This window comes from Meleagris gallopavo, chromosome 6, assembly GCF_000146605.3.
Source record: "Meleagris gallopavo isolate NT-WF06-2002-E0010 breed Aviagen turkey brand Nicholas breeding stock chromosome 6, Turkey_5.1, whole genome shotgun sequence".
Taxonomy (NCBI): domain Eukaryota; kingdom Metazoa; phylum Chordata; class Aves; order Galliformes; family Phasianidae; genus Meleagris; species Meleagris gallopavo.
Window position 1 is genome coordinate 43,349,419 of NC_015016.2, and position 12,902 is coordinate 43,362,320.

Genomic DNA, 12,902 nt, shown 5'->3' on the forward strand with positions numbered 1-12,902 from the left:
AAAGGGGAAAAAAGGCATTTTAGAGTATTTGCTTTTTTTTCCCTCCGAGTATAAGCTTGCTCTCTTGAGATTTTCACATCCAGTCACTCAGATCACATTTTAAAAGAAGTAAGAATGACAAGTATGTTTTGTATTGTTCTAACTTAGAAAAACTCTAAGATTTTAATTCTTCTCAGAAGAGTTTTAATTGTAGAGGAACTTAAAATTTTACACTCCAGATTGAAGTCCCTAACTAAACTACATTAATTATGCCCATCTTAACTCTAATATTAAGGAAAAAAAAGAATTTTTAATCTACTTGAAATGTTTTTTGTTTTGTTTTGTGTTTTAGAGACAAGCAAAATGGCACAGAATAACAGGTGGTAAAAAAAGTCTTAATTTAAAGAAAGCATATGAAATGTTAATGTTACTATCATCTTTTAAAAAAAGTTTAGAAAGATTAAAATAACCGTGCTAACATTTTCAAGTCTGTCAACAGAATGAAACATTTTAAAGGATCAGAATAACTTTTTTTGACTATTTATTGACAAATTTTTACTTCAAGACTTACTGAAGGCTTTTGGGAGTTAGCAACCCCTAAAAAGTCTGTTATGGAAAGAAAATATAAACTGAGAAAGCTTCATATAATTAAAGTGTTCCAGATGGTAAAACTCAAAGCCAATTCTTTCCATGATTCAGTTACTTATTGACATCAAAATGGTTATTAAAGATATGAACCATCAGATAAGACAGCTCGCCACGTGTCTCAGTACTAAAACTTTACTGATGTAGAAGATAGTGCTGCTTCAGTTGCCTTTCTGTTTTATGGTCTTATGCATGTCACTAGAACGTGGTAACTAGGCGAGACAAGTCCAAAGGATATAACCTGTTACTGCTTTCTCATGCTGAAAGTTACATTAGAAGTGGAAGGTAAAAAAAGTTATCTGCATTATAAATTTTGCTATGGTGAATTATTATAAATAACCAAGATATCAAGAAGTGGCAAAAGTTACTTTTATTTTCTTTTGCATTATACACTGTGAGATAGCTCTCCATCTTTTTCTATCAGTTCTCTCCCACAAAGCATCCCTCCTGAAGGAAGCTTTGATACTGATTCCAGAAACAAAGTTGCCAAAACTCAAGCTGAACTGAATCTAGCTAAGGAAATCTAAACAAATAAATTGTTTTTATTTCAACTGCAGAAATAAACAGGGAAAAATGAACAGAAGAGTTATTTCTCTGTGTCAAACACGATTCTGCTTTATGAACAATAAAAATATTTTTATTTAACGTTCAAGAAGTGTTAACATACTGATAAAGGCAGCTAAGACAGGATGGATGTTGATGAGATAAACAACAAATAAATCTATTCCATCTATATTCAAAGAGAATTAAAAGATATTTGCTATCTAATTTCAAGAATTATTTAGTGTCCTTTTCTGAAGGCTGTATTAGTAAATTTCTCATGGTTATTTTTTATCCTCCTTCTGAATGCCCACAAATATTAATTTGGCTTCACAAGAGTTATGTGGAGAGGGGATTTTTGCACTGGAACTGTAGCATTACAGGAACAGTTCTTTGATACAGTCTCACTTATACACATCAAAGGCTAAATACAAGATTGCTTACCAGTCCTTTGTGTTTCACAAAAACAAACAAACCAAGGCTGAAGTGAGTTCACTCTCACAGTCACCATTCCTATTGTGAACATGCTATTACTATTATAGATGGTTTTGGAAGTAATATGAAACTGTACAGAAAATGTCTACAGAAAATATCTTAATACCAGAGAGTGCTGCTTGAAACAAAAGTTAATCCCCATCCAATGAAATATGATCTCTATATATTAACAGATGTGAAATACAACCATAATGTGGAGATTCAAGATTTTAAATTTTACTGAAATGTTCCCAAACATGTACTTTCTGGCAGTTTTACTTTGGCAATTTGGATATTTTAGACACAACTCTTAGTTGTATTTGCTCAGAAGGACAAAAAAGTGTATTTTCTCCGTGAAACAATATAATTGTTTTTAAAGAAAAATAAACTTTTTTTCTGTTTAGGCATGAATTATCAATAGCTTTTTTAATCTGCCCAAGACACTTGGAATATAATGTAAGTGCACATTAACAAACATACCTTCCTAACATCTGAGCTTTTAGGTTCTGTGGTCCAGGTGATGATTCGAGACACTGCTAACCTAGTTTCACTTGAATTTACAAAATCCCCTGGATCCATCTGTTGTGCAAGAGTCTCTATGTATTTAAGAATTGCAACTTTTACCTGTAAAGAAAAATAGAGTTAGCTGGATAATAAAAATTGTGCGACAAGAACAAGAGTGCTTACAGAACACAGTGCACATTCTCTGAAATATTTAATTATCCTTAACGTCTTTTCAGCATTGGCATGAAACTTCAAGCAGCAAATTAATTTACAGAGAGGTACATTAATTCAAGAAGGAAGTTCTACAGAAACTGTATTAATAGAAATTTCAGATTTCACTAGTAGTGGCTAAAAGATAACCATCATTTAACAAACAGAAAATGAAAGCACTCAAAACATTTGTGCACATTCAAAACTATTGAGAACTTCTTTCAAATACTATAACAAAAAAGGACATAATCTGATAAACCAATAGTCAGGTTAAGTTAGAATATGATGCAGTTAATACTCAGTACCCTTTTATGAAAACCAGTGCTCAGCAGTCGTACTGCTGGGGATAAGCTCTATGAATCTTCTGACTGAAAATTAAAAGGTATGGAATAGAGTTTCTACAAAACTTTACCTTGACACATAAACAGTTTTCCTTTGAAGATATTAAGGAGATAGACATGAGTTTACCAGAAGGAGAGAAAAGCTGTTCTAGGCTTTCAACTGCCCAGACATCGTTCTCTGAATTTACTGACTCCCCTTACACAGAATTACAGTTTTAATTGTCCCAACTGCAACCTCTCTTTAGTTTCTTCAAAACTGCATCACTGCCCAGCTGTAGTAGAAGGGGTGCTATGCCTGTAACTCCCTTAGACATTCTCTGCTCAGTTCCTGCTGCCCCAGAGATAACTGTCATTCAACCCATCAAAAAAAGTGGTTAACATTCATTTCTGCAACCTTTCCAACTAGGTATTTCTGGCTCAGTGGAAATAAAAGCTGCTATCAGGAGGGAGAAACAAATGCCCCCCATAAGCAGAAAGAAAGCAAGCTCTAGGCATAGTTTCAATTATATATGACTTGTAGTGTTCTGAACAAAACTATTTAGCAACTTCCATCGGTCATCAAAACTTCCAAGCTGTTAACACACATGATATAACATGACATGCACATCACTGATAGCTGATACACTAATAATGAACACTTCATTTTCACGGCAGCTGTTAAAGTTGGACTTTTTCAAGGTTACACAACAACCAACAGCTAGAGGTTTTCAGCTTAGGCAAATCAATACCAACATACTTGGTATGAAAATACTATTGGCAAGATTCTTTCAGAAAGAGGGAAAACACTCATTATAGGGAAAATCCCCATAATGAGATGCACATATTGCTAATATAAAACACCCTAAATTAAACTCTGGAAGAGCAGCAAATCTACTTATGATGCATTTTAGTCACTACTGCAAACAAGTGAGAGTAGAAATAAAAGGTTTAAGATAGTACTCTTTTAACAATCCAGTTTATCTCTACAAGACCTGAAATAAATGATTTCTAACTGCAGTGAAAGCAGCTGCAGGAATTCTTAAAATTACTATTTGCTGTTAATCTCAAACCACTGTTTCTGAAGCTGTTTAATACTGCCATGACTTTACTGCATGCTGTAGGCTGAATTTACTGCATCTGGCTGGACTACAAGCACTGAGACAGTGAATATTTTTCCTATATAGAATACAACACAGACAGACACTTAAAGAATAGCACAGTTGTAGTAAGTGAGCCGAAACATAAAGCAAGCTTCAGGTAGCACTATTATTCACAAAAACTGGAGAAATGAAACCAAAGTGTTTCCATAAACATCTTTCACAGGTAAATTTTGGCACAAAAATATTCTGTGCAACTCATCTCCATAGAGATTCAGGAAATGCTGTAAGGATGCTACACAGTCAGTGTCAGAAGGCAAATTGTTCTCCTGTCCTGTGAAACATTTTAGATTTACTGAGTCTCATTTTGTCCACAAAGATAAGTCACAGAAATGTTCCATCTAGTAGGGAAGAGTCAAGAGGAATGCAGAGAATACTCTACTTGAAATAGACAAATGTCCATCTCTTACAGCACTCTCCTAGGATGGAAGAGTCTGAACTCTGCCTTCTCAGGTGAAATGCAATCACAGTGTTTTCCAGCTTGCCACATCCCTTGTGTCTGTCCTAACACCTGGGTTACTTTAACACCACCTCTATCTTGCTTTAAGCAAATGACTACAATAACCGTAACGACTGACTTTTAAAGGGCTCTCATCTCCATGAATGTGCTGTGTTTTTGTCTTTTTATTTTTTTAATCCAGAAAATCTAATATGAATTTGGAGGGGAAAAAAAAAAAAAAACTGTAGCAAAAAACTTTTCATTTCAAGACATTAATATTTTCAAAGGAAAGAATAATTCAAAAATTTCTAATGAGCTTTGGCCAAAATGCTTATCAATAGTTCCTCTCTGTATGTGAGCCACCTCGTATTCAGCCTGAGAAAAATGAAAGTGACGCTTTGAAGTATTTTCCAGGACAACACTTGTCCATAAGAAAAGATACGTTCTGCACCTGCAAAATAATAAGCTTATTACATTATACCCTGTCTATTACACGTGACTCCTATGCATAAATTTGACCAAAAAAGATACATGCACCTGACATCTGTAAACTGTATTCCAGCAGTTCACCACAGCTACATGTTTCTTTAATGCAAATGAGTAAGACAGGACACAATACAGCACATATTCTACACCAGTAGAATAACATCATCTCTCTGTTTGTTCAGCTTTCCTGATCTACCTCCTGTAGTCACTCTAAAAGCTTGAATTTATTTTCCAAGGCTTAGGTGTGTGTAAATGTTAAGCGATGACAACGACAGTTTAATCAGAAGGATCACGATTGGTAGTACTTCCACATGAAAACAAGAAAAAAGCATCATATGAAGGAAGGAATCCTTCAATGGAAGCAAGTTTCTGATTTTATCAATTCTGAACCAAAACTATCTCTTTTTTCAGAGAAAAAAACAAAAGCTGAAGATCCCAAGAAATAGAGCAGTACCTAAAGATTTTTCAGGTAATCTCAGATATCTGGGTGCACTGAGGATGGAATTTTGGCAAAACATTCAGAGTGGATATTAGACAAATAATTTTGCAATTTGAGTTCAGTAACTTCACTGCTTTGATCTGAAGCTGTAATTATCTAGCAAAAATGGAAAATGGGGGACAGGCACCACTTCTTTCTGAAAAAACTCACCTTCTCTTTAGCAGTTAGATAATTGGGTGTCCCAAAAAGAATAGCTCAATCACCAAATTCACCTTTCTGGTGAGGGAAACCAAGTAAAATAAAACCAAGTCCAATTTGTTCCAAGGATTTATTTAAACAACAAACTGATTTTTACTACCTCATTTGCTGTCTTCAATAAATGACAGCAGTCCCTTTTTAACACAGCTCTACGAAGCAACAGTGGTCAACGTATCAACTGTCCTCAAAAGCTTAAAAATGTAAGTTTTACTGTATTGTAGACAAAAAAGGCATATTCAGGTGACTTTAGGTTCAACACGGCTTGGAAAAAAACATATTCTTGTGCAGTATCAAATGGCGCAATAACAGATCGTGCAGGATAGAGCGGAAAATGCCAGCTATATGCTTGTTATTTCCCCATTTATCTCACTGGTAAATCTTCAGATTTGATGCATTTATCTTAAAATCATTTGTAAATGTAAACGTACTATAGGATTCAGGCTGGTTTCTTTTTTTTCCAACCCCAAATTTTCAGGTCTACGGGTAGAGATTTTTAATACATAAAAATGTGTGTACAGACACATCTACACACAGCTTTCAGAAAAGTAAGGGTACTATAGAGGGAGCTTGTTTTTAATGCAAAAAGTTAATATTAAAATATCTTAAATGAATTGAAGACCTAACAGGCTAAGCACAGGAAAACTTATACATGAACTAGGAAAACAATATTGGGAAATCACAAACATAAAATTAGAAGACTTGACAGAGTGAGTTTGCATCACCAGCTGGATGTTAGGCGGCCACATTTTTCTTGCTCATTTTTACTGTACTGTGGTTTTATTAGATCTCACTTGCAGCAAACATTTCCATAGTAGTGTAATGTTTAAAGTTGAACATCTGCATGCTTAAAGTTTCTTGCAAAGGTTAGTAGCAGCATACGAATGCATTCAAAAAAAAAGTATTGGAAACACTGTAAGAGTTTTGACATAGGGTTAAGAATAAAGACAATAATTCAGACAAAAACCTTTGAGCTCCAAAAAGAGCGAAGCTGGTCCTGCAGTGCTGGCTTGACTGTCTGAAAGTTTACAAAAACAAAATCCACTAATTGAAAATCTATTTTTTTGTAAAACAGAAGAAAACAAAAATAACAATCCAAAGGTAAGTAAGACAATCAAATGTCTATGAATTATGATTCTGTTTATCATGTAAGCCTGAAAATTCTTACCTTCAAACTAGGTGTTTGGGTCTGGTCAACAGTAAATCTCATTAAAATACTAAACTGAAGATCATTTGGAAAAGATTCCCTGTAAAATAAATCACACCACGTTTTATTTTATAAACTTTAAACTTTTATATTCTTTATTATATTAAGAAAAAAACGCCTACCAATTTTGTTAATATTGACTTTCAGAAACATTCACCTAGCACATAGAGGACAAAATTTAAGAAGTCACTATTCTGACGTAGTTAAACCTAAAATACATATAACGCAAGTAGTAATGAATTATACTGTAGTACTCTGAATCTAAACACATGCAATTCTAAAAATCCCACAATTATTATGCACATCAACTGTTAAAAGCATACACAACACTCCTACAAATTTCTCTGAATGATCCTGTCCATTCTTCCTGCCTCTGTTCTTCACTATTCCACACTCTGGTATAACCCTACTGGGCCTCTGCTGCAGCAGAAAATGTTTAGCTTGTCCCATTCTTCAGAGAATAGAGGGTGAGAAGAAGATTCCAGAGCTTTTCCAATTCTACTTAAAAATCGAGCCTTCATCTGGGAAAAAAGCTGGCTGGTTGACTGCTCCCAGAACCACGTAAAGTTGTTTGGGGAGAGTGAAGGAAGGATATAGCAATGATAGATTTGCTTTCTAGCTCCTTAAGAGACGTTCTAACAATACTGCAACAATATTTTGATATCAAAAAGAAGAAAAAATAACTAAAAACAATAACACACATGGCTCAAATTCACCTTTTGAAATTCAGCGTGTAGAAACATATTAATTGTTCAGCATTAAGGAATCAAAAAACTCTTCAAACATCTAGAAAACCGGAACACTTAAGTAGTAAGTTTTTTCATGATCTGTTGTTAGGTCTATATTTTTTCAAGAATCTCATTGCATGTATTTACACATACATACAGACAAAACACCTTGGAAATACCATGAAGTGATGATCTATTACGTTGCTGGGGTTTTTTGTGTGTTTTTTTCCCCAAAACTCATTACCTTGTGACATCGAGTGCCTTCTGAACTTTTGCTTGTACAGACCCAAGCAAATCAGCACCCATTTTCTTCAATAGCTGGGTGAGCAGTACAAATAGCCAGTCTTGCAGATCTTCTTTATGGACCTGGATGAAGTCCACTAGTGTCTCCAAAAACATACTGAACACCTAAAAGGTAAAAGAAGAAGGAAAGAGGGTAGGATGGGGAAAAAGAGGAAATGACACTGACATATGCTGAACTTACAAACAAAGAAGCAGCAGTAAGGGAATCAGAGGCAGAGATAGGCAGTGTTTTGCAGCCAAGCAGGAAAAAAATAAAAAGAACCTGTCTTGCTTTTTCATTGGATTTTGATACAAGAGTACAGTGGAAGCATTAGCTGACTTCTGCAGAAGTTTGAAAACTAGGTATTCCATGCAGTATTGTCAAGAAAAGAAATGCTTACTGTGATGGCTGGCGCAATCTCATTTTTTTAAAGTAAAACTTTTTTTCCCCCATTTCAAGCTTTATCATTAAGTGGATTTTACATACTCCTCAACGACTACAAAAACACCTACAGTGCTCTAGTAGAATCTTCATTGTAAATATCTTCACTACTAAGTACTGCAAGATCATGAAAGCTGGCCAACTCCTTACATAAAACATTTCTGGAACAGAACAAGATTCTTCTTCTACTGCAGATATCCAAACTCAAAGTCGTTCCCCAGAGCAGGAAAAAAAGCCACAATACGTTTTGGATTGACAGCTGTTTAAGTACTTTTGTAATCCAAAACATATTATCCATTGTGTTCTTTTACACAAATAATGCTGAAAACACAGTATTCAGTTTTTAAAAAGTGATGCATACTAATGGATAATAACTTTACCACGGAGATCAGGAAGAAGGACATCATAAATACACAACTTCATCTGAACAGTCTTTTTAGTATCTCTCATTGATTTTGTTTTTCCTAGGCTCACAATGATATCAAGACGTGTATGCTATAAATTCAGCGTAGCTCATGAGTTTCCCATTTCTCTGATAATAAAAACAGGTATTCGAGCTGAAAATGCTGCCTTCACATCTGACTTGCACTCTTGTTCCAGCAAATAGCTGGGTACAACAAAGTTTTACGATACAAAGAGGTCTGGACACACACTGCCTCCTGAGTGTGTACCTGACATGGGTACAAGGCTGGAAATACCTGCTGCAGAGGATGGGCTGTAACACCACATCCTCCTCCTCCTCCTGCAGCTTATCTGCCTTGTGATGATGCCAAATTCTGCTGCTGTAAGAGTGGATGAACCCCAGCAGTAATGATACCTCTCATGGCTGTAGATACCACACCACATCCACAACACTGACCAAGAATGGAGGGGTCAGACCATTACTGAGGGAAGTAGATCTCCTAGCTTTTCACGATGATAAATCAAGCCAGGGTAAGTCAATTCGTATAATGAAAAAAAATAATAGAGTTAGGTTAAAAAATGTCTCAACATTTATTATTAATTTCAGAACCATGTAAAGACCAGAGGATCTACAAAGAGATACCCTGAACACCGAAAAATCTTCGTTAGAAAGAAAGTAATACAAACTCTACTTGACATAAAGCCAATTAGGATGTAATAGTACAACCTCCCTTTTGGGGTAAATTAGGTTGAAAATGAGAAAAAATATTGCACTTAGATTTTTATGCAAGTCCGACATTTAAAAATTGCCCTCCCAGAAGTGGGAAGTAATTTTCACATTTGTGATTGTAAATGCCTTCTCTATTTGGCTGAACTGAAACCATATGCCACTAAACACAAAGGGTTAATCATGGACACAGTTTTTAAAAGCTAGACAAAATGAGCCAAACAGTACTTTCTGTATTCTAATGTTACTATCTTTGGATTTTACAGCCCCCTAGAATAAGAAGAAAAAAAAAGGTACTATAAAGATTACACTGGAAGTCTTACAACTATATTTAAAATCTTTCCGATTCAATTATTTAGCATAGCAGAACTTAGAAGTTGTACCTGTTTCTTAAAGTTTCTGTACACCAATACACTCAATTCTTCATTAAAATGTGCAGGCAGAACAGACTGGTTACAGCAAGCTACTTGATGGAGTAATGTAGACTCCTTATGATACTTCCAACAAGTAAGGAGATTACAGTGAAATTAGAATGAAGTGAATAATGAATTACTATGGCAAAAGTACTTTAAAAATTTCGTGCCAACTTTTCAATGTTAAAAATACACATTCACAACTGATGACTCAGTTTTCTTTTCAGGCTTTGATTTTAGCTCTACCACATGACTGCCAGCAGAAAGGTTGTGTAAGTTTAATCATTTTCTGGTATTAAAAATATGAAAATATCATGGCTTTTTGTCTCAGTCAAAGCGTGAGGATTAAAAAGAAAAAAAGCTGGAAGAGAATTTAAGGTAAAGGATGAATTTGGAATGGAAAATGGATCTCAGCCACCTCTGTCCTGAGCAATGTATGTAGGTACTACAACTTCTGCAATCTCCATTTTTAAGATGCAACTTAAAACTTCTATCAAGCACCTAAAGCTGAAGTTCTTAATAATTTGATAGTGGAAAAAATAAACAGATATGAAAATAATTGTAACTGGTCTACCTTTAAAGTGAATTATTTCAGATGTGCCAACCACCACAATATAAAGCAGGAATGCATAACCAAACAATGTCAGTTAATTAGTAGATAAAGCACATCTCAAAACTTTGCCACACAGTTTACGTCATTGTATACAGCATTTTATGATTGCAAAAGGCTTGACACTGCATGAACTTGTTGGGGAAGAAAAATAGAGAAAAAGGGTTAATTGCACATTCATGCAAATAAGGTTAGGCTTCCAACAAATACTGAACCAACTTACTCTCTAAAGAGAGTTCCAACACAGGAGACAGCATGCAAAACAAAACAAAACAAAAAACAAAAACAAAAAAGGGAAAAAGATAAAAACATATAAATTAGTGGCCAGCAATACAAAGTTCCTGTATGGAATATAAAACGAAACAAAACAAAAAAGGTATTTCAAAGCTTTTATCACAAATTTAAGGATTTTATTGGGATATCTAAACTATCTAAGCTAGATTGGGATATCTAAACAGTAAGCACTGGCACATCCTTCAAATCATTCACCCATTTTCTCCTCCAAATGATATTACTGTCCTCCCAAGCAACTCCCTACATCCAGATACCATGTTAAAAGAAACCTTTAAATGGAAAAAAAGACAACACAGAAGTGATGACAGAACAATTCCTACAGGCATTTGAAGACAAGACTCTAAGATTAGATCTGTGCAGCCATATATGCATGATAAAAAAAAATCCACAGCTCAAGAACTCTGACACTTGAGCTGACCCCCCCACTCACCCCCAGTAGCATATTCACAAATTATGATTAGTTTTGCAATATCAAAAAGCAGGCAAGCTTTCAGTGACTGGAACAGGTGCTAACACCTATGCTACTGCATTAATCAAATTTCAGAACTCAAAAGTTACATTATTCCACGTCAGAATGCCCAATAAACAACAACCGAAAAATCGACTGGGTTGCAGTAATTCATAAAGGCCCAAAGAAAATTTAAAATGCTCTTCTGACACATACAGCCATATTTTGGAGTGCTTTCATTCTCCTCCCCCACCCCAACCTCAACAAAAATCTCCAGGATAGCACCAATAGATGCAGAGCTGCTGTATGAATTAACAGAAGAATGAGCCACCAAAATGAAGCCAAGCTGCTATTCACAATGTTATCATACTTCATTTGGAAACCAATCATATTTCAGTATTTAATTTTCTTTGCTCTCTTCTTTTTAATTGAACGTTTTGTTTCTCTTCAGTTTGGTTTTTGTTGTTTCTTCTGGATTACTGCAGTATGCAAGCAAGTTTATTACTATGCTCATGTGTGCAATGGAATTTTCTTCCAAAAATACAGAGAGCATTCACCTGCCTTTACTTTTCCTGCCAGAAAAATAACAAAGTTTGCCTGTCAAGATTTTGTATCTCTCTAATTTAGTTTTCCATCACAACAATCACAAAGACTTCAAAATGTTAAAAGTGTTGTATAATCAAAGCTTCTTCTCAACAGAATTGTGGAAAGCCAGTAGCTCTGAAGTAACTACTCCACTGTGAGTTTTTCTGTGTTATCACTTTATCAATTCTGAGATACAGATATGAAGTGGCACATGTTACATTCAACATAAAAAATAGAGTTTCTTCCAAGCAAGACTGTAGCTGTAAACTAAACATGAAGTTACATGTTTTCTGTATGTTATTATTTTAACTTTGATCAGGTTCATATTCACTTGCAGTCCTTTAGCTAGTGGAAATTATTGCAGTAGATTATATACACACAGATACGCTGCATATATATGCACATCACAATAAGTGTTATTAAAAAAAAAAACAGGAGTGGTAACTCAGTTTTAAAGATTTAAAATGTTCTTATGAAACTGATTCACTCGCAGTCTTTACTACTGTAAAAATTAATAACATTTTCTTTTATACATAATATACTTGCCATCTCAATTATTATCAATGATACAAAATTATTCAGTCTTATCTGTGAAACTAGAGGAAGATATCAGTAGCAATGGAAATGCAGAATACATACCCTGGAAAATAAGCAAGCATATATTTGGCACAGTTAAGATTACGTATCTATCATTATGACTTAAATTATTGCAGCAGGGTGTTTGTTTGTAGTTGAGAGGAAACCACTAGCTTATGCTGAAGTGACCTTTGTAAACACCATGACTTTCTACAGATTTTTGCCAATTTCGAGCACTAACTGGTAAACTAATGTATCTTAACTGAAATAAACCTTCACTTTATTTCAATTATCTTGCAACAAAAGGTGCAGAATTACCTTATTCAAAGCTGCAAATTAAATGGATTCAGACCTAAGATCATTAGCTATGTATAGAACATATTTTGTGAAATTTTTACACGTGCAACTACTGCCAACATTTTACTGAAGCTGGCCTTCTATGAACATGTTTTCAAGCTTTTACTGCAGATAAGGAAACCTAAACATACCTTACTGTGAGGATCAGCAAACATTCTTGTGAAGATTTCACACAGCCTTTTCAATTCAACACGACTGCCAAAGTGACAAAACACATTAGTCAACTCGAGTGCCAGTACTACTGGCACATAATGCATAGCAATCAGTGAAATCAACCCTCAATGCTGAATCAAATAATCTAGTATACCACTTTGAAAAAAGCACTCACTTCCTTTAAGACATAAATAAAAATGTCATAATTTTGTCTAAAATATGACTCTCAA

At 34.8% G+C, this 12,902-nt stretch overlaps 1 protein-coding gene across 1 annotated transcript in view; it reads right to left on the reverse strand.

Moving 5' to 3' along the window:
• CLASP2 (cytoplasmic linker associated protein 2) overlaps nt 1-12,902 on the reverse strand; it is a 125,727-nt gene that overhangs the window by 13,557 nt on the left and 99,268 nt on the right. Inside the window, 5 exon segments of the mRNA XM_031553978.1 lie at nt 2,119-2,262; nt 6,617-6,695; nt 7,628-7,791; nt 10,483-10,485; nt 12,651-12,714. Of these exon segments, the coding sequence (XP_031409838.1) occupies nt 2,119-2,262; nt 6,617-6,695; nt 7,628-7,791; nt 10,483-10,485; nt 12,651-12,714 (454 nt within the window).